At 41.3% G+C, this 27,060-nt stretch overlaps 1 protein-coding gene across 3 annotated transcripts in view; it reads right to left on the bottom strand.

Annotated features, from left to right (window-relative positions):
- Positions 1-3,989: 3,989 nt before the first annotated feature.
- The window catches only part of MGAT4A (alpha-1,3-mannosyl-glycoprotein 4-beta-N-acetylglucosaminyltransferase A), a 68,082-nt gene continuing 45,011 nt past the window's right edge, over positions 3,990-27,060 (bottom strand). For all 3 annotated transcript variants that reach the window (XM_084900351.1, XM_084900350.1, XM_084900352.1), the window contains 10 exons: positions 25,235-25,348; positions 23,737-23,812; positions 19,935-20,049; positions 17,236-17,366; positions 13,812-13,919; positions 13,497-13,690; positions 9,912-9,990; positions 8,938-9,004; positions 4,207-4,319; positions 3,990-4,078 (listed from right to left, as the gene is read on the bottom strand). In XM_084900351.1, the coding sequence (XP_084756477.1) occupies positions 4,052-4,078; positions 4,207-4,319; positions 8,938-9,004; positions 9,912-9,990; positions 13,497-13,690; positions 13,812-13,919; positions 17,236-17,366; positions 19,935-20,049; positions 23,737-23,812; positions 25,235-25,348 (1,024 nt within the window). In that variant the 3' untranslated portion in view covers positions 3,990-4,051. The remainder of the gene's footprint in view (positions 4,079-4,206; positions 4,320-8,937; positions 9,005-9,911; positions 9,991-13,496; positions 13,691-13,811; positions 13,920-17,235; positions 17,367-19,934; positions 20,050-23,736; positions 23,813-25,234; positions 25,349-27,060) is intronic.

The raw sequence follows: 27,060 nt of genomic DNA, 5'->3' as shown, positions 1-27,060 counted from the left end.
TTTGTCAAATTTCCAATGAAGCCAGAGCTCTGGCATAGAAATCCCAGATGAGGCCCAGGAGTAGGATTTCCTCATGCATTTGCCAAGAACCACCACTATACTAGTCTGAAGATTTTCCCTCTTCACCTTTTACTCATTGCTACCTAACACATCACCACAAATTGAGAAACTCATTTCGTATCTCAGAAGTCCAGGCAGCTGGACTGAGTGCTCAGCTCAGGGTCTCAGGCTGGAGTCAAGGTGTGGACAGGCTCTTCTCTGCTGGAGGACCCACCTGCCCACGTGGTCTGGCTGCTGGCTGTGCCCACTCCCTGGGCTATGCCAGTCCCTTCCCCTCGCTGCCAGCCGAGGCCTCTCCACTTAAGGCCACGTGCTTTTCTCCTAGGGTGCCTTCCATCCTAAACCAGCAAAAGATGCCTCCTCCTGTTTGGAATCTCTGACTTCATTAGCCTGAGAAAACTCTGCTTACGGAGTTCATGTGATAAATAATGTGATTAACAATGACACCTGATTATTGAATGGTGCAACCATTGCTTTGAAAAGCCACATCTTTGTTCAAAGACATCTCTACTGGCTGAGTTAATGTACATGTTCTTGTCTGTAACAGACGTGTCTGTGTGCTAAATAACCCACTGCATTCTCTTTCGCCAAAGCTTTTCAATCTCACGGCTTCACACCATTGCTCTTTCTGTCCACAGAGTATGGCACAGGACATGCTGTAAAGAACACTGAGGAGGAGGACAGAGAACACAGGAATCTTGGCTCTCAGAATGCTAGCAATAGGTCCTCGGCCCCTTACCCACAATAACCATTTGCACTATGATATATTCTGCATGTCTACTTTCAACCTAATTAACAAAACTCATTATTCTGGTCTCTACATTTCCTATTAGTGAGCTCAACTCAGTGCTGGGCAACAGGTTTCTGCAGGGCAGGAAATGTCGGTGCCCGTGCTGCCCCCCAGGGGCACCTGCCACAGGTGGCTCCTGAGCCAGGTGAGGGGGGAGCGAATGGCTTGTTGGTTTAAGGAGCCACCATGTGTCTAGTGGCCATTACTTGGAGAGTGACTGGTTCTGTGAAATACACACAGATGCCAGATCCGTGCCTCACTTATTTATGGAAGTCCTCTCTCACCAAAGTGGGTCCGTGTCCTCTCAAGGCCAATAGTCTACTCTCAGTTCCAGGACTCCTCACCGCTGATCTGTCCCAACCCCTCACTCATTAACACAGCTCTCAGGACTCCACTGTCACTTCCTGCTTGAGGAAAGCATGGCTGCTCTGTCCGGTGTAGGGCTCGGGGAAAGGAGAGAGCAACTAAAAATGAGACCAGGCGCAGCCAGCATGGCTTAGTGGTTGAGTGTTGACCTATGAACCAGAAGGTCACGGTTCAATTCTGGTAAGGGCACATGACTGTTGTGGGCTCGATCCCCAGTGTGGAGTTTGCAGGAAGCAGCTGATCAATGATTCTCATCACTGATGTTTCTTCCTCCCTCCCTATTCCTCTCCCTCCCTATCTGAAACCAATAAAAACAAAAATGAGCCTAGGAGCACCTGCTGCCGCAGAGCACATGTAACAAGTACGAGTTTCAGTATTGCCCTCAGGAGCTTGAATTTGGTCAGAGAAACACATGCACACACATATACATGCCCCATAAACAATCCAAACCTCCAGAGCTGAGTGAGCATGTGAATGTATGGCAAGGACAGTAGGTGCAGGGAGTTGAGAAGGAAGGGGCTGAAACAGCTGGTCCCTCATCCAGAAGCTGCCTGCGCACCTGCTGTGTGCCAGGCACTACTAGGCACAGCTGACGACTCAGGGAGGGGCACCAGAGAGGCCTGGGAAGAAGGACAGGAGGGATGAGCTAGTCCTGGAGGACAGTGAGCAGGAAAAGGCTCCGTCTGAAGGCTGAGACGTCTGCATAGGCCAGGGGTAACAGGAAGTGCCCCTCGGGACCTCCAGAGGCTTTTCCCTGCGATCGGAGTTGGCTTCTCGGGGAGCGGGGAACGAGGGGACTTCTAACCGCCCCTTAGATGCTCACCTCTGGGAATCTGCTCCGCAGTCATTAAGTATGGTAAGCTAGTGCCAAATTTTATAATGAAATATTATTTTCAAATGAAATCTGCCTGTAAGAAGTCAATAGTAAGATTTTTTAAATGTAAGACACAAAAAAATGTTAACTGTAGTTTGACATAAAAATCATTGGCAACATGTGACTTTTAAATAAAGAAAAGCCAACATTATCCAAATGCGGAGCAATGGACACTACTCACCAGCGCCTCCCAACCTCTGCCGCCTCAGACTGCAGGCTCCCTGGGGTCAGGCGCCAGTGCCTCCTGTGAGAGCTTGGAGCCATCCCCCCCAGCCGTCACCTGTTGGGAACTGATGTTGATAATTCAGAAAATCTTAAAAATAAAATACCCTTGTAAAGACCACTGATTGCTAAGGATGGTAAAATTTTTGTTATAGTATGTTTCAGAATTTGGAACTGCATGTTTAAGAATAATACTCTTTAGATATGAATTTACTTGTAAGTTCTAATACAATAGGAAAAATCATTTTGGAAAAACATACAACTGCTACAATATCTTTCATCAAAAACCAGTATCACAATTTTGTTTTTCTTTAATATTAAACCAGTTATGACACACAATAGCATTATCTAGAAAACATTTTGTCAAAACTCATGATTGCAGGTATATAAGGATCAATAAGAAAAGAGAGAATGGAATGAGTGAAATCCATGGTGATTTGAGTTGAAGGCATCATCCCTGCACATTGAAACTTATCAGACTGATTTTCTGTGGCTACACACCATACACAACATAGTAAAACAAGCCTCGAAAAGGACACTGGTTTACAAATCTTGGCTTTAAGGAATGACTAATGCCTTTGAAATATTTTGCTCAAGATCAGCAATTACAGTAGTCCCCTCCTTATCCACAGGGGATATGTTCCAAGATCCCCAGGGGATGTCTGAAGCCACGGCTAGTACCAAACCCTATACATATATGTATGTTATGTTTTTTCCTGTACATCCGTACCTATGATAAAATTTATAAATTAGGCACAGGAGGAGGTTAAAAATAACTAATAAAAGAACAATCATAACAATAGGCTGTAATGAGAGTTGTGTGACTGTGGTCCATCTCAGTGTCTTATTTGCTGTACTCGCCCTCCTTCTTGTGAGGCAAGATGACAATGCCGGCGTGACGGCATGAGGGGAGGTGCGGAACGGACACAGGGGTGATCCCCGTCCCAGGTGGGCCGGAGGGGCCGGGATGAGACTGCATCACCCCCTCAGGACGGCGCACAATTTAACACGTATGAATTATTTATTTCTGGAACTTTTCATTTAATATTTCTGGACCACAGCTGACTATGGGAACTGAAACCGTGGAAAGCCAAACTGCAGGTGCTACTGTCAAAAAGTACTTCTGTTAGGAAATCAGCCTAGAATCACTCTGAAATGGCAGTGAATTTGAAAAATGGCATTAACTTATGTTTGCATTTCCAAAGGAAAATACAGAAAGAACTTAAAAAAGCAAAGTAATTGTATTTCAAAAAAAGTATTGATTCAAAAATTTACTGCACAAAAATATGTACTTAAATTGTTTCTAATAAATTAACTCCATAACATTTTATGTATATTTATATATTTATATATAATCCCTGATAATCTATAAAAGAGGGTCTATAATAGTAAAATAAATGAATCTCAAAAGTACCCCCTTCATAAAATGTATTTAACATTTTTTCTCAAATTTAAGGAATGTAACAATATGTACAACTCTTATGTATTAGTATAATACCTAAGTAGTACAAGTCATATTATCAGGCTGTCGTAACTGGAAAATGTTTGAGTGGAGTTAAAATTGGAGGACAGCTTAGGTTTGAAGGAATATATCATCCGTGGAAGAGTCACTTTCCAAGTGGAAATGACAAGCGTCTACAGTAGGTTCACAAGAGGTAGTGTTCAGTAAAAAAAGTACATGGTTCACTATCTTTAATCAACAAACGTACAGAAAAACGTATTGGTCTCTCAGGAGATGCTCAGGTGGTGACTTTTTTAATGTGAATCTGAAATACAAAATTGTGAAGAGTACGGTGAGCAATTAATTTTCATTTCCAAAAAGGCCTTAAATATTAAATCAAATGTTAAAAAAAAAATGTAGACTAAGCTATTTCACTGATGTAGACTGCCTTACCTCATTGAGAATGGCCCAAACAGCAGAGTTCTGAATAACGGAAAGTCGGAAGGCTGCAATGGGGTTTAGGCTGGGATCCACCATCCCTTCTGCAACACCGTTCTCGAATTTCCCTTCAAAACAGAAACGGACACCGTGGGTGGCTGGAACAGGCACCGGCCTTCACTGCTAAAGCAGGAAAAGACAGCGCCCGCTTCCTTATCACTAAACCGGCAGCAGAGGCTTCGAGGGAAGTCTCCACCCCGGGCACGGGGGCATTTTTCCCTTCTTCCTGTTTTTATTCAACTTCAAATTTTTTCATGCGTAGAAGCAATTCATCTCAGGAGGCAGAGCTACATTTTTTCTTATTGTAAATTAAAAACAAAACAAAAGTATATTTTGGCATCATGTTTTAACACAGGTTTTTAGCAAAATGTGACTTACTCAACCCTTACCAAAATAGACTACCATCCTTTGGTCCAGCCACTCTGAGAGTTACGGCACTAACAACCAATTCCAGTGCTTCACACAGACATCCACACAGTGGCTGGCCTGGAGCAGGGGCTCAATCTATGTGGATTCTTCCCGAGGTCACATACAAAGGAATTAAGAAGTAATGCCTTCTCTAGAAATTACAATATAAAACCATTAAAGATAATAAACTAGAAAAGCTCTCCCATAAGAATAAGGACCAAGAAAGCCTATAAAAAGTCATTTGTACTCAATTTTTCTTGCCAAGAGGAATAATATTCTTTTTAAATAGAAAGCCAGAAAATGCTATTGAAAAAGTGGCAGGAAATGGTCTGCTCTGAGCCACATTTCTCTAAGCCAGGGATGCAAACTGTTTCTATAAAGGCAGCAGTCACTATGGGAGGAGGGAGACTGAGGATACCATGTAGGTACGTATGTAGAGAGAACACAAATATCCACAAATGTGTGTTGATGAAATTAGATGTAACAACAACAGAGAACCATTTTCTAATACAGGTGTGCTAAGGAGAATATAATTTGTTTTGGGGTGATAACATTTCAATGAACTAGAATTCAAAGTCAGTATCCTTATCATTAAAAATCAATTGCAAGTGGTCATCTGTTAATATGGATCAGTAAAATTTTACATATTTCATCCTGAATATTTCCTTTTACAACAGCCAAATACTGACATTAATCCACAAGCACATGATTTTAATGGAGCAGTCATCACTTGGAAGGTATGTATGGAATTCCACTATATTCTTCTCTATTTGACTTATGACATATCATTACTTTCAATGAAAGTGGCTTATGGAAGCTCCTCAAGTAGCTTGTTACCTGTCCTTCAAATAATGCTGTCATCAGTGACTTGACTACAATGTAAGTTTTGCATATAAGCACTGGTTTGTCTTGTAGTTTAAGGCTGGATTCATTACAAAATATCAAACCTGCAGCAAAAATTAACTTTCAGAGAGATAACATGGTGGAGGCAGTTCTCTCATGGAAAAACCCTGGTCCTGAGCTCAGGATTACACCTACAATCACTGCCAGGCCCCCGCCTGCTGTGTAGATGGGACACTGGTTCCCGTTTCTGAGAAGGTGCAGGGAATTATGAGGGAAGTCCATGAGTGAGTGAGTTAAGGAACTCACAGTTGGTAAATGTGTTTTACCTGCTTGCCTAATACGAGCTACTCAGAAATTCACTTCGGCTACAGCTTCCTCTGAATTTTTCTTTTGGGGAAGGAATTCTGCTGTGATGAAATATTCCATTTTGTTTTCTAATTTTTCTGGCCATTGCGTTCCCGTGAGCTGGGATATTGTCGTGAGGGCTTGGTATGGAGATGCATCCTTCAGCATAGCTACTGTGTCACTACACCATCACCACACTGCCACCTAACGTGGTGAAACAACCACGTTCCACGCCGTTAAAAAGCACTCAGAGTCGTCCTCTGTCCTGCCATGGTGGGTAAGCGCTGGCAGTCATTATTTCATGTCTCGTTACAGTGATGTGTGTGGCACTCGCAACACTGTCAAGTCAGAAATGCGACGCTGCTACGGCAGCGTGTCAGGCAGTGGGTCAGGCAGCGGGGCAGGCAGCGTGTCAGGCAGCGTGTCAGGCAGCGGGGCAGACAGCGTGTCAGGCAGTGGGTCAGGCAGTGGGTCAGGCAGCGTGTCAGGCAGTGGGTCAGGCAGCGTGTCAGGCAGCGGGGCAGGCAGCGGGACAGGCAGCGTGTCAGGCAGTAGGTCAGGCAGCGGGGCAGGCAGTGGGTCAGGCAGCGTGTCAGGCAGCGGGGCAGGCAGCGGGACAGGCAGCGGGTCAGGCAGTGGGGCAGGCAGCGGGGCAGGCAGTGGGTCAGGCAGTGGGTCAGGCAGTGGGTCAGGCAGCGTGTCAGGCAGCGGGGCAGGCAGTGGGTCAGGCAGCGTGTCAGGCAGTGGGTCAGGCAGCAGGTCAGGCAGCGGGTCAGGCAGCGGGGCAGGCAGTGGGTCAGGCAGCGTGTCAGGCAGCGGGGCAGGCAGCGGGACAGGCAGCGGGTCAGGCAGTGGGGCAGGCAGCGGGGCAGGCAGCGGGTCAGGCAGCGGGTCAGGCAGCGGGTCAGGCAGCGGGTCAGGCAGCGGGGCAGGCAGTGGGTCAGGCAGCGGGGCAGGCAGCGGGGCAGGCAGTGGGTCAGGCAGCGGGTCAGGCAGCGGGGCAGGCAGCGGGGCAGGCAGTGGGTCAGGCAGTGGGTCAGGCAGCGGGTCAGGCAGCGGGGCAGGCAGCGGGTCAGGCAGCGTGTCAGGCAGCGGGGCAGGCAGTGGGTCAGGCAGTGGGTCAGGCAGCGGGGCAGGCAGCGGGTCAGGCAGTATGTCAGGCAGCGGGGCAGGCAGCGGGTCAGGCAGCGGGACAGGCAGCGTGTCAGGCAGTGGGTCAGGCAGTGGGTCAGGCAGTGGGTCAGGCAGTGGGGCAGGCAGCGTGTCAGGCAGCGTGTCAGGCAGCGTGTCAGGCAGCGTGTCAGGCAGCGGGGCAGGCAGCGTGTCAGGCAGCGTGTCAGGCAGCGTGTCAGGCAGCGTGTCAGGCAGCGGGTCAGGCAGCGGGGCAGGCAGCGGGGCAGGCAGCGGGGCAGGCAGTGGGTCAGGCAGCGGGTCAGGCAGCGGGTCAGGCAGTGAGTCAGGCAGTGGGTCAGGCAGCGTGTCAGGCAGCGGGGCAGGCAGCGTGTCAGGCAGCGTGTCAGGCAGCGGGACAGGCAGCGGGTCAGGCAGCGGGTCAGGCAGCATGTCAGGCAGCGGGACAGGCAGCGTGTCAGGCAGCGGGGCAGGCAGCGGGGCAGGCAGCGGGGCAGGCAGCGGGTCAGGCAGCGGGTCAGGCAGCGTGTCAGGCAGCGTGTCAGGCAGCGGGTCAGGCAGCGGGGCAGGCAGCGGGGCAGGCAGCGTGTCAGGCAGCGTGTCAGGCAGCGTGTCAGGCAGCGTGTCAGGCAGCGGGTCAGGCAGCGTGTCAGGCAGCATGTCAGGCAGCGTGTCAGGCAGCGTGTCAGGCAGCGGGACAGGCAGCGTGTCAGGCAGCGGGTCAGGCAGCGGGGCAGGCAGCGTGTCAGGCAGCGGGACAGGCAGCGTGTCAGGCAGCGGGGCAGGCAGCGTGTCAGGCAGCGGGACAGGCAGCGTGTCAGGCAGCGTGTCAGGCAGCGGGGCAGGCAGCGGGTCAGGCAGCGTGTCAGGCAGCGGGTCAGGCAGCGTGTTAGGCAGTGGGTCAGGCAGCGGGGCAGGCAGCGGGGCAGGCAGTGGGTCAGGCAGCGGGTCAGGCAGTGGGTCAGGCAGCGGGTCAGGCAGCGGGGCAGGCAGTGGGTCAGGCAGTATGTCAGGCAGCGGGGCAGGCAGTGGGTCAGGCAGCGGGGCAGGCAGTGAGTCAGGCAGTGGGTCAGACACACTGCCTGACCCACTGCCTGGCACGTGTCACCGGGCTGACATGATTACAATGCCGGTGTTTAAAGCACAGCTGTGTGGCTCTGTGAGGAGCCAGAGGGACCCGCTCCCGCAGGGCCCAGAACGGAGCGCGTCCGGGCGGACATTCACACAGGCGGGCAGGGAGGGCGGCGCTCAGGCTGTCTCCCAGGTCAGGCTCAGCACCGCGGGAACGGGGACCGCAGAAGGCCCGGTGACCACACAGTCCGCGTCACAGATGCTCAGAGCGGGGCTGTGTCCGTGGGAGTCAGCACAGATCTGAAGCCCAAGGCGGGTCAGGGCGAAAGGCACAGGCTCCGGCAGGTGGTGCTGCCGAGACCAGGAGAGACGCTCGGCAGCCAGCCTGCAGCAGGCCGCCGGCCGCGTCTGCCAGTGAGTGCAACAGTGACACGGCAGGTGCAGGGACCAGTACCTGAACCTTTGATCTCAAATCCTAGTTGGGTCAGGATACTAAAACTCAAGAACAAATAAAACTTGGGGTGGACTGGTAACTGTAATCCTAAAGCTGTTAGACATTGGAAAGCGTTTACAATTACGTTAGGCACTCTGACAGGGCGGCTCAGTGAGCTGGAGCACTGTCCTGTACCTCACAGGGTTGCAGTTCGATTCCTAGTCAGGGCACCGACCTATGGTGTGGGTTCACTCCCCAGTCAAGTCATGTACAGGAGGCAATCGATCATTCTCTCTCTCTCACACCGATGTTTCTCTCCCTCCCTTCCTCTCTCTAAAACAAACAAACAAACAAAAATCAATAAACAGATTCTCAGGTGAGGATTTTTAAAAATTTACTTTAGGAATAAGTTCAAAATAAAGGACAATTTTTTGCAAGTTTAAAGTAGGTATTACCTATTCTGAAATAGCCATCTTCTAATCGTTTGTCTTTGGTTTCTTTGCTTATTTCCAAACCTTCACTCTAAAATAGAACAAAGACATTATTTTATTAATAATTTCTTCTATTTAAAACAAAGCTAAATTATTACTATATCTTAATAAGTGTAACAGCAGCATTTGTGGGACAGCTATCTCTAAAAATAGAAAGTGCCATTTCAATCTTGAACCTTTAAAGTTTATCAATGTGAGAGTTCTTTTTCTAACCATCTTCTTGAATCTGTATATAATATACCAGTGATTAGGAAACTTAAATTTCAAATAATTTTAAATTCCAAATCAATTTAATAGAACCCTATTTTCTATTAAAAATATGCACAAGAACTGTGTGTTAACCTGGAAGAAATTTAAGCATTAGAGAAATTTAAGACCAGTACATTAACTTTCTATGTAATCAACAAGCATTAAAACCACATGGTATTTGGGGACTCGATATAAACAGTAGGTCAATATTTAAGTAAAAGGCCGAAACCGGTTTGGCTCAGTGGTAGAGCGTTGGTCTGTGGACTGAAAGGTCGGTCCCAGATTCGATTCCGGTCAAGGGCATATACATTGGTTGCAGGCACATCCCCAGTAGGGGGTGTGCAGGAGGCAGCTGGTCAATGTCTCTCACTCATTGACGTTTCTAGCTCTCTATCTCTCTCCTTTCCTCTCTGTAAAAAAAATCAATAAAATATATTTTAAAATATTTAAGTAAAAGAATGATTTGTTTATTTTCCTGTACAGACTTCCCAGCACTTTCCAATGGGAAACAAAATAAGGCTCATTCTATAAATAAGGCACGAGGTGTTCTATATATTTTTTTTAATTAATATCACTCACCACTGAGGTTCTGCAATGGGAACTAACTTTAATCTCAAAAACCAGAACAGCCCGAACGAAGTCTATTGGTGTTGGCTCTTAAGGAAAATTAAGCGGCAAAGTAGTCCTACCTTAAAAGGCAAAACCTCCACAGAAGTGTTCAGCAGAATGTCTCCTGGATGTTCTTGGTTACCGCTATGGAACAAGTAACTGGAAAGACAAGAATGAAGTAAAAGTGCAGGTCAGACAGACTTCAGCCTCAGGAAGGCGGCTCTCCTCAGGCAGCTTTCTGCGCGGGCTGCAGCGCCAGGACTGTGGTCCCCGCCGCTATGTTCTGAGTGGTTGTAGGGAACTCAGAAACTGGACTGCTGCCTGAGGTGTATGTTAATTCCTCTGTCATAAGGCGCAGGTTTGCTGCTTTATGTACTTAACAGATTAAAAGTGATGACAGTTTTATATAGCTGTTCATACTGCTTCAGATATGTAAACCTGTGGACAGAATCATCAAAGTTGCATCACAATACTGTGTCTTTTGTCAGGAAATTTCCACTAGGACAGCCACTAGTTGTGGCAAGTTCAAAGACTAGTTTCCTGGAGTTGTTTTTTTACTGTCTTTTTTTTTTTGGGGGGGGGGGGAACATCAATTTGTTGTTCCACTTATTTATGCATTCATTGGTTGATTCTTGTATGTGCCCTTACTGGGAATGGAACCTGCAACCTTGAGATGTCACTCTAACCACTGAGGAACCCAGCCAGGACTCAAAGACCAGTTTTATCCAATACAAACTATTTCAGTATTAGTAGAGTAAAAATAAAGTAACTGATTCTAAATAACTGAATTCCATTTGTCAGTGTTAACAAATATTTGAATAATGAATAATTACATAATATATGATAAGTCAAACACTCTCTGGGTCTCAATATACTCTAGAAACTAGTGTGTGGGGTATGTGGAGGAGGGTGGAAACCACATAGGACATACAAAGCGTATCTAAATCTAAACCTAAAACTTAAGTTTAAGTTAAGTGGTTAAAATTTTCAGCTTAACAGTAAAAAGAAAAAACAAAAAACTGATCTAAGACCTGGTGTCTCATTTACTAGAATTTTCACTTTAGCAGGTTGCATTAGCTTTCTGCATCTTAGATGTTTTTTGTTTTGTTTTTTGTTTTTGTTCCTGTTAATCCTCACCCAAGGATATTTCTTTCCCCACTGATTTTTTGAGAGAGTGGAAGGAAGGAGGGGGGTGGGGGGAGGGAGGGAGAGGGAGAGGGAGAGGGAGAGGGAGAGGGAGAGGGAGAGGGAGAGGGAGAGGGAGAGGGGGAGAGGGAGGGAGGGAGGGAGGGAGGGAGGGAGGGAGAGAGAGAGAGAGAGAGAGAGAGAGAGAGAGAGAGAGAAAACATTGATGTGAGAGAGAGAGAAATTGATTGGTTGCCTCCTGCATGCACCCCAACCAGAGCCGGGGGATCAAGCCTGCAACCGAGATCTGTGCTCCTGACGGGAACATACAAAGCAGAAGTTCCCACCACACATGACTATACCAAGAAGTTTGCGAGAACTGACAAAAAGTATTTTACATATTAAGAATATTCAGCAAATAATAGTTATAACATGGTTCTAACAGTTAAGTATAATGTTTGTGGGCAGAGATCACATATGATAAGGTATTGATTTTCAAATGTTAAATGAGTTAGGAAACCCAAATAAGAAGCTTCTTCTAAGCTATACCAAAAATTACTTCCAGCCTTTTTGCGGAGACACTTTTTTTTTAAGACATCTCTGCTGTGGGATATTGTTTCATATAATAATGGGTCATTCAATACCTCAGCTATAGATACAAAAATATGGGTGGGAAGCCACTATAAAAAAAAAAAAGCCAGCAGTAGCTGGTGTGGCTCAGTTGGTTGGACGATGTCCTGTTCACGGAAGGGTTGCCGGTTCCATTCCCAGGGAGAGCACAGGCCCAGGCTGTGGGCTCCGGGATACAGGAGGCAGCCGATGGGTGTTCAGCTCTCACATCAATGTTTCTCTCTCTCTCCCCCTCTGTCTTCCTCTCCTTCTGAAAACCAATTTTTTTTAAAAATCTAAAAATAAAAAATAGAGCCCATGGATATAATCTGGAGTTTGGGTAGACTGATTCAGAGGCATTCGCTATGCAATTATCTATAGTGAAAAACTCAATACCACCTAAAAAGAGTTTAACATTAGAATAAGTAAATGATGATTGAGCCATGCAATGGAGTATTATGCAGCCATTAAAAGGTCTCTGAATCATATATGAGAGTATAATTGAAAATATAAGGTATAAAATTACATATACAACATGACCTCAAAGTATAAAGTATACAGAATTATCAAGAAACAAAAAGGTGCCAATATGGTCACATGGTGTCCTTGGGTTTTGATTTTTCCCTTATTCTTCATACATTTCAAGTTTTGTACAATTAACATATACCATGCTATACAGCTAGAAAACATTTTCCTAATACTTCAGGTCTGCATTGATAGCACAACTTCTACTTTTTCCCAGGTAGCATAGATTATTGTGAAAATGAAAGAGTCTTTGCTTTTTTTCTATCCTAAGACAGAAAATTCATACATGAGTTTCTACTAGAAAAATTCCTCAGTAGGAGCATGTAAATAATACTTCTCCGAGGTTAACTGCAAACGTTTTCGTTGTTAAGAAATTTGATCTCCAATATGAGTTCTCAGGCAGCTCTTCAATGGAATTATTTTTATTTGCTAAAAATAAACCAATAGACATGGCTTGAAGTTATTCTTATTTATCAAGAAGGTGAAAGAAAATTACTGTTTCTAATTCTGTGATGACTCTTTAAATGTGGCAAACGATAGTGCAGATTGCCACTATATAGTAGAAATGAGCATTAAATATTATAACAACAAATATTACATATTCATATAAGTGCAAAATATAATTTTAAAGTATTTTTTATATTTTCCCAGTGATATTTCCCTTGCTTAAAACATTTTCACACTTAAATTCCTCTTTAGAATCAGTTTAGAGCAAGAAAAGAATATGCCAAAAGTCATTTGGAATAATTCTGTTCAAGGACAAAAACAGTGCATATTCTAAAAACCGAATGGGCCTCTCATGAGAACGCCTAACATAACAAACCAGAGCCTAGAGAATTATTCTCTCCCGAGGGTCACATGTAAATAAAGCTACAGCCTGGGCAACACAACCAAAACAGCGAAGTCTGAAGGCCTCATGACTGCTAAATAAGAAACGGGAGAAAGAGCCCTAAACTTTGTATAGTGGACAGAGTGTTGGAACACAAAAAAGGGTTGTGAATTCTTCCATGCTGTATTAAAGGAATCCAGAATTTGCAAAGCCATTGATTAGAAATAGGCATAGTTTGTTAAACTTGTCATTTCAACCAACTGACTGCATAAAACCAACTCAAATCTTAGGAGATATTCCACGATAAGAATGTGAAAACAAATCAGAGATTTTGCAGCACAGTGCTACATAAAAGTATGGAAAAAACTATACTAAATGCATTTTCAGAAATACCAACAGAATTTATCAAATATGCTAAATGCTGCTATTATATCTGAAAACAACAAACCCATGTTATTACCAACTTGTGGGAAATGTATTCTATAACCCAACATCGGGGACCCACTGTCTCCTCACATCTGTTCTACACAAAACACTCCCATCACAGATCACCAAACACGTCTCACTCATCACCAACCTTTCCACACTGACGGGCTTGTCAAACTTAAACAGGATGTAGTCTCCTGCTGTCGGCGTGATGGCCCAGAAGAAGTCCTCTCCCATGTACGTCTTCTCCAGCGTGTGTCCTTGGTAGACCTTCAGCGAAGTAGAGACTTCTGCAGGCGGGTTTACATGGATTTTAAGAAGTAATGGTTTCATGTAATCTTTGTCCTAGGAGGAGAAACATATATGCAATTAAAACAACCATAGCTAATCCTTAAGAGGAAGAACAATGACAATGCACTGAACAACGATTCGAACGCTCATGAGAAAATCAAATGAAATCACCAACCGTAAGTTTCTGAAGTTTTCCTGTTAGCGAAGAATGCAGACCAACATGCTGAAAGAGGGAAGGTCTGAAACGAATTCGTAGATTTGCTTTCTGTCTATCACAATGTTTCTAAATATGAGGGGGGAAAATCATGTTAGTGTTACATTATAAAGTGAAATCTTGTCATCTGAAAACTGAGGAGTGCTTTAGTAAATATTGAAAATAAATTTCATATCATATTATAAATCACATTTTTTAGGTTGCTCATTGAGGCATTAGTATTGTAGAATCGCTCTCTATTTGATAAACAGACAAGATGCAGAAATTTAAAATAAGCACATCTCAGGGAAGAGTTAAGGATTTAATTTCAATCATTTCTCACACTATGTCAATATAGACTTGACTTTTAGTATTAAAATGCAGAGAGAGAAGAACCTAGATGGCAGCATAAATAAATACCTGTATTTGCTACCTTCCACAAAAAAATGGAAAAGGATCAGTCAGAAATTAAGCATACACTGACTGAACTAAAGAATAATATACAGGGATTCAACAGTAGACTAGAGGATCCCAAGAATCAAGTCTATGATTTGAAATACAAGGAAGCAAAAAAACAAACAAACAAACAAACAAAAAAAAAAAACCCAACCAGAAAAACAAAAAGAAAAAAGAATCCAGCCCTAACCAGTTTGGCTCAGTGGATAGAGCGTCGGCCTGTGGACTTAAGGGTTCCAGGTTCGATTCCAATCCAGGGCAAGTACCTTGGTTGTATGCACATCCCCAGTAGGAGGTGTGCAGGAGGCAGGTGATAGATGTTTCTCGATCATCAATGTTTCTAACTCTCTATCCCTCTCTGTAAAAAATCAATAAAATATATATATATTTTTAAAAAAGAATGAAAAAAGAATCCAAAAATATGAAGATAGTGCAAGGAGCCTCTGGGACAAGCATACCAATAATCTCAACAATAAAGATTTTTAAAAAAGATATAAAAAATGACAAATATGGATTATTAATAAAAATAAATTTCTAAAAAGCAAAAATATTAAAATGCCCAAATTATAAACTAGAGATTTGGGTCATATAGACAAAATATGTAAAAGGTAACATAATTAAGTTTTTGCAACTAATTAAAGGGACATTTGGTTGTGTGAAATGTAAGGCAATAACTTGGCTATAAGCAAGTAAACAGTATGAAAAGTGACACTGGCACATCATCTCAGCACAGTTAAGGAATCTGCTTCAACTCAAAGTGCCTCGGAGCTTAGACTTCAGATGCAACCTGACATCAGACTGATCAGAGCATGAGACACTCAAGGCCAGCAGGGCTCTCAATGGCTGTTCGTTTGGAGCCACGGCTAACTGGTCATGCTTTCATTAACTTCATTTTCAATGACTTTTTAAAATAAATTTTAGGTCAAGAACATATTAAAAACGACATTTATAAAATATTTCCATGCCCTAACCGGTTTGGCTCAGTGGATAGACTGTCAGCCTGCGGACTGAAAGGTCCCAGGTTCAATTCCGGTCAAGGGCATGTGCCTTGGTTGTGGGCACATCCCCAGTAGTAGGTGTGCAGGAGTCAGCTGATCTATGTCTCTCTCTCATCAATGTTTCAAACTCGCTATCCCTCTCCCTTCCTCTCTTTAAAAAAAAACAAACACAAAAAACAAACAAACAAATATATATATATATATACACACACACACACACACATATATATATATGTATATATATATGTATATATATATACATTAAAAAATAAAATATTTACACTTTGAAAGACCTCCAATAATTTGCTGGGTATTAAAAGGCCTGATTTTGGGGGGAACCACTGTTCCTCACATCTGTTATACACACACAAAAAATCCATTATAAATTGCATTATGAGTAAGGTGTGAATTGTAACACCAAATGTATTTCAAAAATCACCAGCCTTTCCACATTGATTGGCTTATTGAATTTAGACAAGAGGTGAACATTATTACTAATACTAGAACAGAAGTAAAGGAGCACATTTTATTCACACAAATTCAACTATTCAAGTGGAAGGAGAGAGAGAGGGAAGGGGCAGAACAAAGGGCCTGACGCTGAGGCAGGGGACACGTGTGGGCCAGAAAGGCCAGAGCGGTCAGTGAGCCTCTGGGAGAATGTGAGGTTGCTCTGAAGGCTTCCCAGACCACGCCAAAGAGGCCATTCCAGATACCCGCAAGTCTGTGCAGCAGGGTCTGACATCCGGTGGAAGCAGCTGAAGAGGTACAGACCTCAGAGAAATGTGGCCAGGGAGTGGAAGAACAGACACAACTGGACAACGGGCTGTGGACTTAAGTGCCCCGGTGATTTAAAGGTTTTCGTAGTTTCAATTTTTACTGCCAGAAATTTTAACCTCCAGGGCTCATTTTAGAACCTAGCCATACATTAGATTAAACTGCACAGGACAAAAAAAAATGCAAGCATATTTTAGGAGTGTAAAGATGATGTTAACTTTTTTATCCTATAATAAAAATTCCTGTAATTCACAAAGAAGACACAGGGAAGGCCTTACATCATGGAATGAATGCAGTGATAGCTACCGAAGATAATGTCCTAAAAGTGAATTGGAAGGTAGCATGATAAAACTATTCTAGGAAATATAAGGTCATAAAATCAAATTAAATTTAATGTCTATTTGTTAGAATGAATATTAAGTCAACCATATAACATATGCTTTTAATAAATAGTTCCTGTTATTATATGTCACAATTTATTTATACATTTTTCAGAATGTGTACACTCATATTTTATTTATGCTTACACCAAATAAATAAAAATTTGCTTTTTCAGAGGTACAATTCAAATTGGACAGGAAAAACATCAAATTAATTTTTGCAATAAGATTTCTAAGAAAGTAATTTGATGTTTGAATAATCAAAGCTAACGTCAACGTTCACTTATCCCACCTAAAAGGTCAGCATGTCAGTGTGAGTACTGGTTTCTTCCAAGTATTATAATAAACTGAAAGGTGCTTTTGTGACTTGCCATTGTTTTGGTATAAAATATGACTTCTATGTTATTCCTTATTTCTGGTGTGTAGGGGTCTGATATTGTCCCCAAAGTATCTGAAAAGGGAGAGCTGACAGAGAATCTGAAGGAAATTGAAATAGCCCACAGAGGACAGCTATGACTCACGGCTGCAGCCAAAAGCAATGAGAAAGCAGAGACTAAAGACACGAGAGACGCTGACAGAACTGAAAGGTGGGCTTTACTTATTCATTGGATTTTCCCGCTGCTGTTTAAAAGTCACTCTACTACTAAAACTTTTGTCAGTTCAAAAAAGCAGGCAAGCACTCAAAATGTTAAGTGGAAACACCTATTTAACTGTTCACTCATAAAATCTAGCCCCCTAACAGTCACTTTCATGAAATTCAGAAAAGAAGCTTCTTCGCCTCCTAAGAAATTAACTTACCGCATCTTTTTCAGGGTTGCAGACTTTCACCCAGAGAATGTGGTCCAAGAGCCAGTCAATGGGCTTCTCCTTATAGAACATGAAGATGAACTCCACAATCAGAGTGAGGTCTGGCGCTTGAAACATTTTACCTGAAAAGATATTCCAGCCAACAACTGTAATAGAGAAGACAAGCATCCATACGGCTCCGTCAGGGCAGCCCATACAACAAGTAAACTAAACCCTGTGCTCTTCCAGCCACGAGTCCTTATGAATAACATCCTCACTTGTCTGATCACAACAACAACCTTGCTTTGGGTCAACATGGAGCGACCATCCTTTTTAATAGACGTGTAATAGTCCATGCTATAGTTGTACAACAATTCATTCAACTTGTCTGGCTCACAGGCAGACATATAGCTTGTTTCTCACTGTCTGTGCCAACAACCCTGTACTGATATGCTTCTACTTACATACTTTTCATTTCTGTAGATTCCTGAAAGTTCCTCAAAGGAAGTAGTGAATTCCTGATTTTCTTTATTACAAAATCTATCATATAACTACTGGCTCAAAGGATTCAAGAAGCAAGTCAGAGATTTTTTTCCTTCATGTCTTAATAAGATTCTTCCCATTTAAAAAAAAAAAAAAAAAAAAAGGAATTTAAGAGGGTTAGGTAAAAACAAATTTTTAAAATAAATGCAAAAAACAAGGACTCCTACCCTGTTTCCCCGAAAATAAGACAGTGTCTTAGTATATTAATTTTTTCTCCCAAAGTTGCGCTAGGTCTTATTTTCAGGGGATGTCTTATCTTTCCATGCGCTAGGTCTTATTTTCGGAGGATGTCTTATTTTCGGGGAAACACGGTAGTCCTTCTGTCTTCACTTAAACTTTCACAAGATTTTTTTTTTTTTTAACTCAAATTAAGGTTGAGATAAGTGATCAGCAAAATCAAAGGCTCAGCCTCCAATATTTAAAGTTTTAAAGTACTATAGGAAGTGAAATGTTATCCTCTGGGTGTTTTTTTAAACCTGTAAATTTCCTTCAATTCTTTGATTTTCAACATATTCTCTTTAGTTGGATAATTTAGCAATGTTAGTAAAAAACTTTAAATGAGCATCCTGACTAGTAAAAAAATAAACAAATAAAATAAATAAAAACAAATTAATCACTGGACAGGAACTTCATGTACTACATCAAATATTAGGAATTCATATTATTAGGTCTAGTAATAATTAATGTCGTTTTCTAATACTTTTTAAAATCGAATTTATTTAAACAATACAACAAAATTTAATCAACAATATAGTTGCCGTTGTTTTCTACTACTTGTGCCCAACGCTCAGGAAGCATTTTAATCCCTCTGTTGTAAAATTCTTGTGATTTTGATGCAAAAAATTCGGTCAATGCATTTTTGAGGCATTCTTCATTATTAAATTTTTTTCCAAGAAGAAAGTTTTGCAAAGAACGAAACAAATGGTAATCGGAAGGGGCAATATCAGGAGAATATGCAGGTTGAGGGAGAACTTCCCATTCCAACTGGCGCAGTTTTTCAGCAGTGATTCTTGCAGTATGCGGTGGTGCGTTATCGTGGTGAAGAATTATGCCCTTCCGATTAATCAGCGCGGGTTCTTTTTCTCTTAAAGCTTGGGCTAACCTTTCCAATTGGGCACTATACACTGCACTTGTAATGGTTTGGGTAGATGGTAAAAGTTCATAATGAAGAATTCCTTTAAAATTCCACCAAACACACAACATCACTTTTTTCGCATGCAAGTCAGGTTTTGGCGTGGGCTGCGGAGCCTCATTTTTGTCCAACCATTGAGGCCGCCTTTTCAAATTAACATACAGCACCCATTCTTCATCTCCGGTAACAATTTGCTCTAAAAACGGCAAACGGTTTTGACGAGAGAGGAGCGAACTGCAAATTGTGACTCTTTGATTACGGTTGTTGTCGGTCAACTCATGAGGAACCCATTTTCCAAACTTTTGGACTTTGCCAAGTGCACACAATTGATTGGAAATTGTTTTTTGTGAACAATTTAAAGTTGTCGCAAGCTCTTGTTGGGTAATTTGAGGATTTTGCACCAAAAGAGCTTGAAGAGCTTCTTGATCAAAATTGGACACACGGCCTCGACCACTCTTGTCATCTAATGAAAAATTTCCCTCGCGAAATTTCTCAAACCAACGCTGGCATTTTCTGGTGCTAACTGCATCTTGACCAAGAGCACTACAGATGTTTTTTGCAGCCTCACTTGCTTTTCTTCCTAATTGGAACTCGTAAAGCATGCAGTGCCGAATATGCTCTTCATCCGCCATCTTCTTAGCCCTAGTTTTGCAACAAAAACCAAACCAAACACAAACTTTTTCAAGCAAAACTTGTTAATTGAACTTCACACGTTCTGTAGATACCACGTGTTTGAAGGTTATGTCAATACAAGTCAACGCCAAGCAAGATTTTAAACGAATGTTGAAAAACGACATTAAATATTACTAGACCCGATAGAAAACTGTAACTTGACAGTTTTAAAAGCCAATCTTGCAAAAGCAGTGGCTGTAGAAGAGGGTCAGAGTTCAGCATGCTCACCAGGACCATGGCTGGCTTTGCATGTGGACATGCGGAGGCTGCCTTGTAGAACTCTAGAGTAAATACCACAACCTTAGAAATCTCCAAATCCTATTTTGGGTTTCTGAAAAGTAGATAAATCCAACACTTTTCTTACCAATGAAGCCCAGTTGGGAGAACTCTAGTATCATCCATTCCTCAGAAGAAAGTTGAAGGGCAAAATTTTTGATAGTGTTAAAGTAATTCGGTTTGGCAATAATATCATCTTCAAGCTAAAGAGAGGAAAGATTTAGATAGACAGATCTTCTTTATTACGAAAAATAACCAAACATATTTTATCATGGAAGTCAAGTAAACAATGGTAAAAATGATGAAATTACAAAACTAAATTTTATTAAAAGAAAACAAGGAAAATTAAAAGGAAGATGCACATAGCAAGTCAACTAAACCATTCCCATACTCTGCGAAATAACACTACCAATCCATGGATGACTCCTTTTTGGTCGTTTTATACTGCCCAATCTGAGTTCACACTGCCTTTCATCTTCTCAAAGAAAAATAATTTTGTAGGCCTTTAATTTATTTTTCCTTTTTACATAACATGCATACTAAGTCAAAGAAAGAATCAAAGAAAAATCTCCTAGTTCCCCTTCTCTGCCCTCCACCCTGCTAGCTGGGGTGACCAGTGTTAAAAGTTGGTTGTGCATCAATTCAGCACCTTCTGTGTGGACATAAAGACCCATACACACTTCCTCCAGGCTCCCACCCAACTCTAGGATTTTATTTAAAAAGGAGGCCATACGTTTGTCTCTTCATATACCATGAATAGCTTTCAGGTTAATAAGTACATATTTAAATCATCCTTTTTAATAGACATGTAATAGTCCATGCTATAGTTGTACAACAATTCATTCAACTTGTCTGGCTCACAGGCAGACATACAGCTTGTTTCTCACTGTCTGTGCCAACAACCCTGTACTGATATGCTTCTACTTACATACTTTTCATTTCTGTAGATTCCTGAAAGTTCCTTTTTTACATATTGAAAGATATCTTCAAAATCCTTAAGAAGTTGCAGCAGCTCACAAGGTGCCAGCTAACCCCAGTGCTCTGCCAACACCAGCACTAACTATGCTCGGGACTGTTGCCAGCTCATAGGGCGTTGGCAGAGATCAGCCGTCATGGATGATGCAGACTCCCCCCTCAGAATCTTCTTTCATAGAACTTTAAAGTCACAAGATAATTTTAATATCCTAAGAAAACGTTTCCTTTTCTTAATTTCACATTATCATTTCTAGTTATCTAAAAATAAATAATTTTCATTTACTTTAGGATTTAAAGTTTTCATTTCTTTAAATCCTCTAAGATTTCTTCTCCCTCTACATAACAATAGTAGTATTTGGAAAGATATGATACTGACACAATAAAAGCTCAAATACTTATTGAGCTTTTATTATGTCCCAGACACTGTACTAAACCCTGGGAATACATCAGTGGCATATGGCATCTATGATATGGAAAGTAACAGCAAATAGGCTATAAAACAATACATAGTATGATTCTGCTCTTACGAAAAAGGGTTGTGTTAAATGAATTTATGTGTGCAAAGCATAAATTGTAAAGAGCAATGCCTGACATACGGTAAGCAAGCAATAGATGCTAATTCACAGTTGCTACTGTTACTAAATACTGACCTCTGCTGTTACATACTGACTCTGTTTAGGGGAGTGTTCCTTATTATCCTCTTTCCAAACTCCAACTTTTCCTTAATTTCCTAAACATTTACTTTTCCTATACTTCACGAAAAATCTTTTAAGGTTGCATTAATCCTCTCCTTGGAAAGCAAATTAAAAAACAAACAAACAGTAACTATACTTTTAAGTTCTCTCTAAAATTTCTTGACCATAATGTGTTTATATAGTGGCCCTAGAATAAATAGCAAGGTTCAACTATAGTAATATTTGGGATATGTTAAAACAAAACATTTTGAAATTATAAGACTTCTCTAAGGTATTTCAAGGAAATGTACTCTCCAAATTTAGGATATTGCCTTTTATATGCTCAAATGTTGTATACTGTTATATATTATACAACTAGAGACCCAGCACACAAATTCGTGCATGGATGGGGTCCCCCAGCCTGGCTGGCAAATGAGGCCTATCAGGGGGAGAGACCCCGGGGGGTTGGCTGGCCGGCCCCCCAATCGGGGCCTATGGGGGGAGGGCAGGCTGGCAGGGGGAGGGATCGCAGGAGGTTGGCTATGGGAGCACATTGACCACCAGGGGGAAACTCTTGCATTGAGCATCTGCCCTGTGGTGGTCAGTGCATGTCATAGCGACTGGTTAACTGGTTGGTCTGGTCATTAACAGTCACTTAGGTTTATATACACTGAGTGGCCAGATTACTATGATCTCTGAACACATAATAATCTGGCTACTCATTATATTTGTATCTCAAATGGGTACCAAAAGTATTCTAGCCTTTTGCTGGAGATCAACCACCTATTTGCCCGGAGCTTTCTTTCTATCAACCAATGCAAAAGGGAAAACTGATCAGATGCACGATTATAGTATCTTTGATATCAAATTAATGAGGTACTCAAGTACAGAGTGGCCAGATTATTATGCGTTCAGAGATCATAATAATCTGGCCACTCAGTATATATATAGAGAGATGTTAAGTTCTGACCCTACCATTATTTACATCTCCCTTTCTGTGAACCAAGTAAGAATTCATGCCCATTTGTCTTGTGGATTTTTTTTTATCCTCACCTGAGGGATGAGGACATTTTTTCCCATTGATTTTTAAAGAAAGTGGATGGGAGGAGGAAGGGGAAGAGAGAGAGAAACATCGATTGGTGCCTCCCACACACCCACGACTGGAGGTGGAGAATTGAACCTGCAACCCAGGTATATGCCCTTGACTGGGAATGTTGAACCCCAGACCCTCAGTGCACAGGCCAGCAGGGTCATGCCCATTTGAACAGCTGGCCCAAGGTATAATGTCAAGGGAGACAAAGTCTGACCTTAGTTAAGTCCAACTACCCATGTGATGTGATGCCAGGATTTTTCCTTCTTTCCTCTCCTCCAAAGTCCCTTCCCATCTCTCCCAACTCCCGGGAGCTGCCCACCATTTCCTTTCTGATTCAGGGACCAGAATACCTTTTCTTAACACTTTCATCAAAACTTCATGACCTAATAAACTTTTCATACAAAAAACCCTGACAATCTTAGTGGCTCAGGGGTATTTGCATTTCAAACAAGGAATAATGACCTTTAGTGAAAGAAATGAATTGGGAAACTAAAGCTTAAGTCACTGAGGAAAATGAAATTTGAAAGAAATAAGAGCTTCTTATATTAGTAAGATGTTACCTACCTGGCTAACTTAAAACCCATATCACTATAGATTTACTATTCTAGCCATGCTAATAAAACTAAAATGTCAGTTTTATTACCTAAATGTAAATACACCTTAGCATACAAAAAAAATTCCAACTATACTAATAGAACCACTAAAAAAATGACATGGAAATCCTTCCTTAAATTTTTCATATAATTATTTCTTAGTTCTTTTTAATAGTGGAAAAGGTAGGATGAGAGAGGAGGGGGAGAATGAGAGAGGAGATGGAGGATGAGAAAGGAGAGGGAGATGAGAGAAGGGGGTGAGGGATGAGAGGAGGTGGAGGGATGGGAGGAAAGGAAAGAAGAGGTGAGTGACCTGCCCGCTGTCATACCACTAAGTGGAGAGCTAGTGTTTGTGCAAAACCAGAGAATGGAACTTCAGAGCCCACATTCTCAGTGACTATGAGAGTTGCTTCTGCCCTCAATACAGTGTTATGACCTTAAAGATCTGAGAGGGCTTATGCTTTTAACACACCCTATTTTAATGAAAATAAACCTTTGATGTTATTACTTTTTCTTTAAAAAGGTGAAAAACATTAAAGAAATAACCACACTTACCTGAATGTAATAAGTGCCTTTATCCTGAGCATACATCATTAGAAAACAATAATCTAGGTTTTGCTTTGTTCTCCATCTGAAACAAAAATTTTCAAAAATAAGTTAAGAATCACTCAAAATAGGATTAAATGTATTACATTTTGATATATATTATATGACATTATAATATTCTATAATATGTAATATACTACAGATACAATATGTATATATTTTACATACATGATGTATACACAATATATGTCCATATAGACATACAGATATCTAGGTACACATACATGCATAATATATGCACTTAGAGGAGAGAGTGAAAGCGCATTCACTTTTCTCTAATGAGGCCATTGTCAAAATGTATTCCCCAAAGGACTAATTCCCAAGATGCCATAAGGAAAAATGAAGTCTAATACCAAGAAAGCTTTGGAAGCATACGTATTTCCCCTCGGGAGGTACATTAGTATGCATATAGAGGCACTGAAACATCCAGCAGTAATACATTTGTTGAAAAAAATTGTAATCCAGTATTTTCCCAACTTCCTTGACCACTGGCCCTTTTTTCAGTGACCTCTTGATGTCCCTGGGGACTGGTGCTTCGACAACTGCACTTTGGGGAGCACTGCTCTGGTGCCTAGGACTGTGCTCCACGCAGGTAGCAATTAATAAATAGGCAGGGACGCTTGAAACACCCAAAACATCCTATTACAATTTACAACAGTAAGTTCTCTCAGTGAATCCTGGCAGTCTATAGAAACTGGCTCATTTTAAATAAGAGAGTGGTCCTAAAAGTCAGGTTTTAAAAAAACGCACAACCAGTAAAATGAAAGCTTTAAATCATATTAAGCAAACTTCTCCATGATACAGCTAATAAGACTACCTAGAAATTTTTACTAAATTCAAAGCTAATTTTTGAAAAATAAAAGTGTATTTATTGAGAGACAATTAACCAATTATGGGGACATATCTGTCTTTGGGACAAATGAATAATTCAAGATATACAAATCTCTTCCCAAAATACCGTTTTCCTTTTCTCTAGTTACAGAAAGTCCAAAACTAATACAAATATCTCTTACTTTGTTTTTAGTAACACAATGAAAGTTAAGTCCTTCAGTTTTAGAGAGCCAGAGACAAACCCAATAGACTAATTACTTCATTATAATATAATTTTGCAGAAGAGTATTATTGTTTTTGCCTCTTTATGGAGTCAGCTCTCATTTATGCTGCATACAAATCTGAGATTTCTCTCCGGACTAACTTCTGAGTTATATTGATAGATAATGTGCTCTTAAGAAAACTCGTTAACATCAGAGCAGCAGTAATAAAAATTATAAAGTTTACCAAATTCAACCTCTCATTAGAAACTCCATAGAATTTCCAATAAAGCACTCCAAAATTCATTGGCTCTCATTAATTGGCTAAATCCTAAAACATGTGAAGCTTGATAAGTAAGAACTGCGTTTATCACACATCACACTCACGGGGAGAGTCCTGAGAAGCCCGGGCTCACCTGGCTCTTTCTTTGGAGTCTCCAAACGTGGTCTTTAAGTTTGTCAGGTCAGGGTAATAGCTTCCTGGAGGTGATATGATTTCCACTAGGCCAGAGCTGATTTCTTTAGAAAATCTATCATGAGAAAGGTTAGTTGAGTTATTTTAGCTCTGTGGGATTTTATTTATCTTGATGCTCAACTTACTGTGTTATCATCAGAAATGAACATACTGTGTTCAGTGAAGTAGCTCATCGATAATTTTCCAGAAAAATACAGATTTTTTCTAATAGCACACATTTTTTAAAAATAATGCTTTCAAAAAGTGTAAAGTGCCACTATTCTTAGAGCAGGATGGAAATCCTAGGCCAAATGCAGGTATTACTTTCCTAAAAAGTATAAACTTTTAACAAATCAAATCAAGGTGTCACAGAAAATGGAAATTGAAAAAAAAAAGTAATGAATGAATGTGTGTGCGCATGTGTGCATGTGCGTGTGTGTGTGTGTGTGTGTACAAAAATCAAAGTTCTTTAATTCTCAGGAAGGTTTATTGTAGGTTATGCACTATATGTCATTCCAAACTAGTGTTTCTCACTGAGAGCACTCCTGCCCCTGAAGGGTACACGGAGCAATGTCCAGACATTTGGTTGTCATCATTACGGACAGGACTGACATCTAGTAGAGAGACAGACATTAGGGAGACCGTAAACATACTCCAATGCATGTGAGGACAGTCCTCACAATAAAGAATTATCTAGCCCAAGATGCAAACAGTGCCAAGGTTGAGAAACTGTTCTCAAGTTTTTTAAACCAATCTTACTCAACTGCAATTTCCTTCTCATTTGCATTCTCCATTCTCATTTTTGCATATCTCCACAAAATGGTTGTCTAATTCCCTGTCTTTGCACAAACATTCTTAGTGCTTAATTTGTATTTTTTTCTGGGCATGGTTTTCCTACACATCGAAGAAGAAAGGAATCAATGGGATCATTGCACGTGCCCCACAGACGTGCCCACGGGGCCCCTCTGAAGGGGACTAGTGGTTATTGCTCTGGTCCTATTAAGGAATCGATGCTATATGATAGTACTTATATGAAGGCTGCCAAGTTGTACTTATATGAAGGATAACAAGAAATTGAGCACTTGGGAAAAAATCTAACAAATACAGAGATTAACCCAAAATTATACATATTTTTTTAAGTCTCTGGCTTTAGAACTGATAGACAAATATAAAGCCACATTATTTGTTGGCAAATAATTGTTGCTTCTCTTTTGTCTTTTTAAGTAGAAGATAAGTGTTTAGGGGGCAAAAACAGACAGAATTCAATGAAGACACCATATCAAGACTGATTTCTTAATGTTACTATTAAGACTACCACCAAAGCAGTACTTTAAAAATTAATGATACCTGAAATTCATTAAGCTTTCCATCTGTTGTTACCTGCGATGTGCCTTGCTCACAGTAAACTCACAGTTACTCAACCTTCGCAAAATAGATTAGATTTAGACATAGTTTAGCACTGAGGTTTGAAACTGCTAAATGAATATCTGCCAAAACAGCAGAAAATTTTTGCTTGGTAAACACAGGGTGAACAATTTAAGAAACCTTATATGACTCCATGTTCACTGTACTACAGATTAAAGACTGTTATTTGATAATGTTACATACATATAACATTCAAGTCTTTTCCAAATATACCCATTTACCCCATCAGATAACTGGATGTGCACCTTCTATATGACAATGCAAACTATAGGTGGTCTAATATACACTGAACTCCAGAAAAATGAAATATAAAAGAAGGCAGCATCTTTTAGCAAAAAGCAAAGAGATAATAGTAATGAACAT

This window comes from Pipistrellus hanaki (assembly GCF_964339955.1).
Source record: "Pipistrellus hanaki genome assembly, chromosome: 12".
Classification (NCBI taxonomy): domain Eukaryota; kingdom Metazoa; phylum Chordata; class Mammalia; order Chiroptera; family Vespertilionidae; genus Pipistrellus; species Pipistrellus hanaki.
The sequence above is the reverse complement of the archived record's forward strand: the minus strand, read 5'-3'. Positions and strand labels throughout refer to the sequence as shown.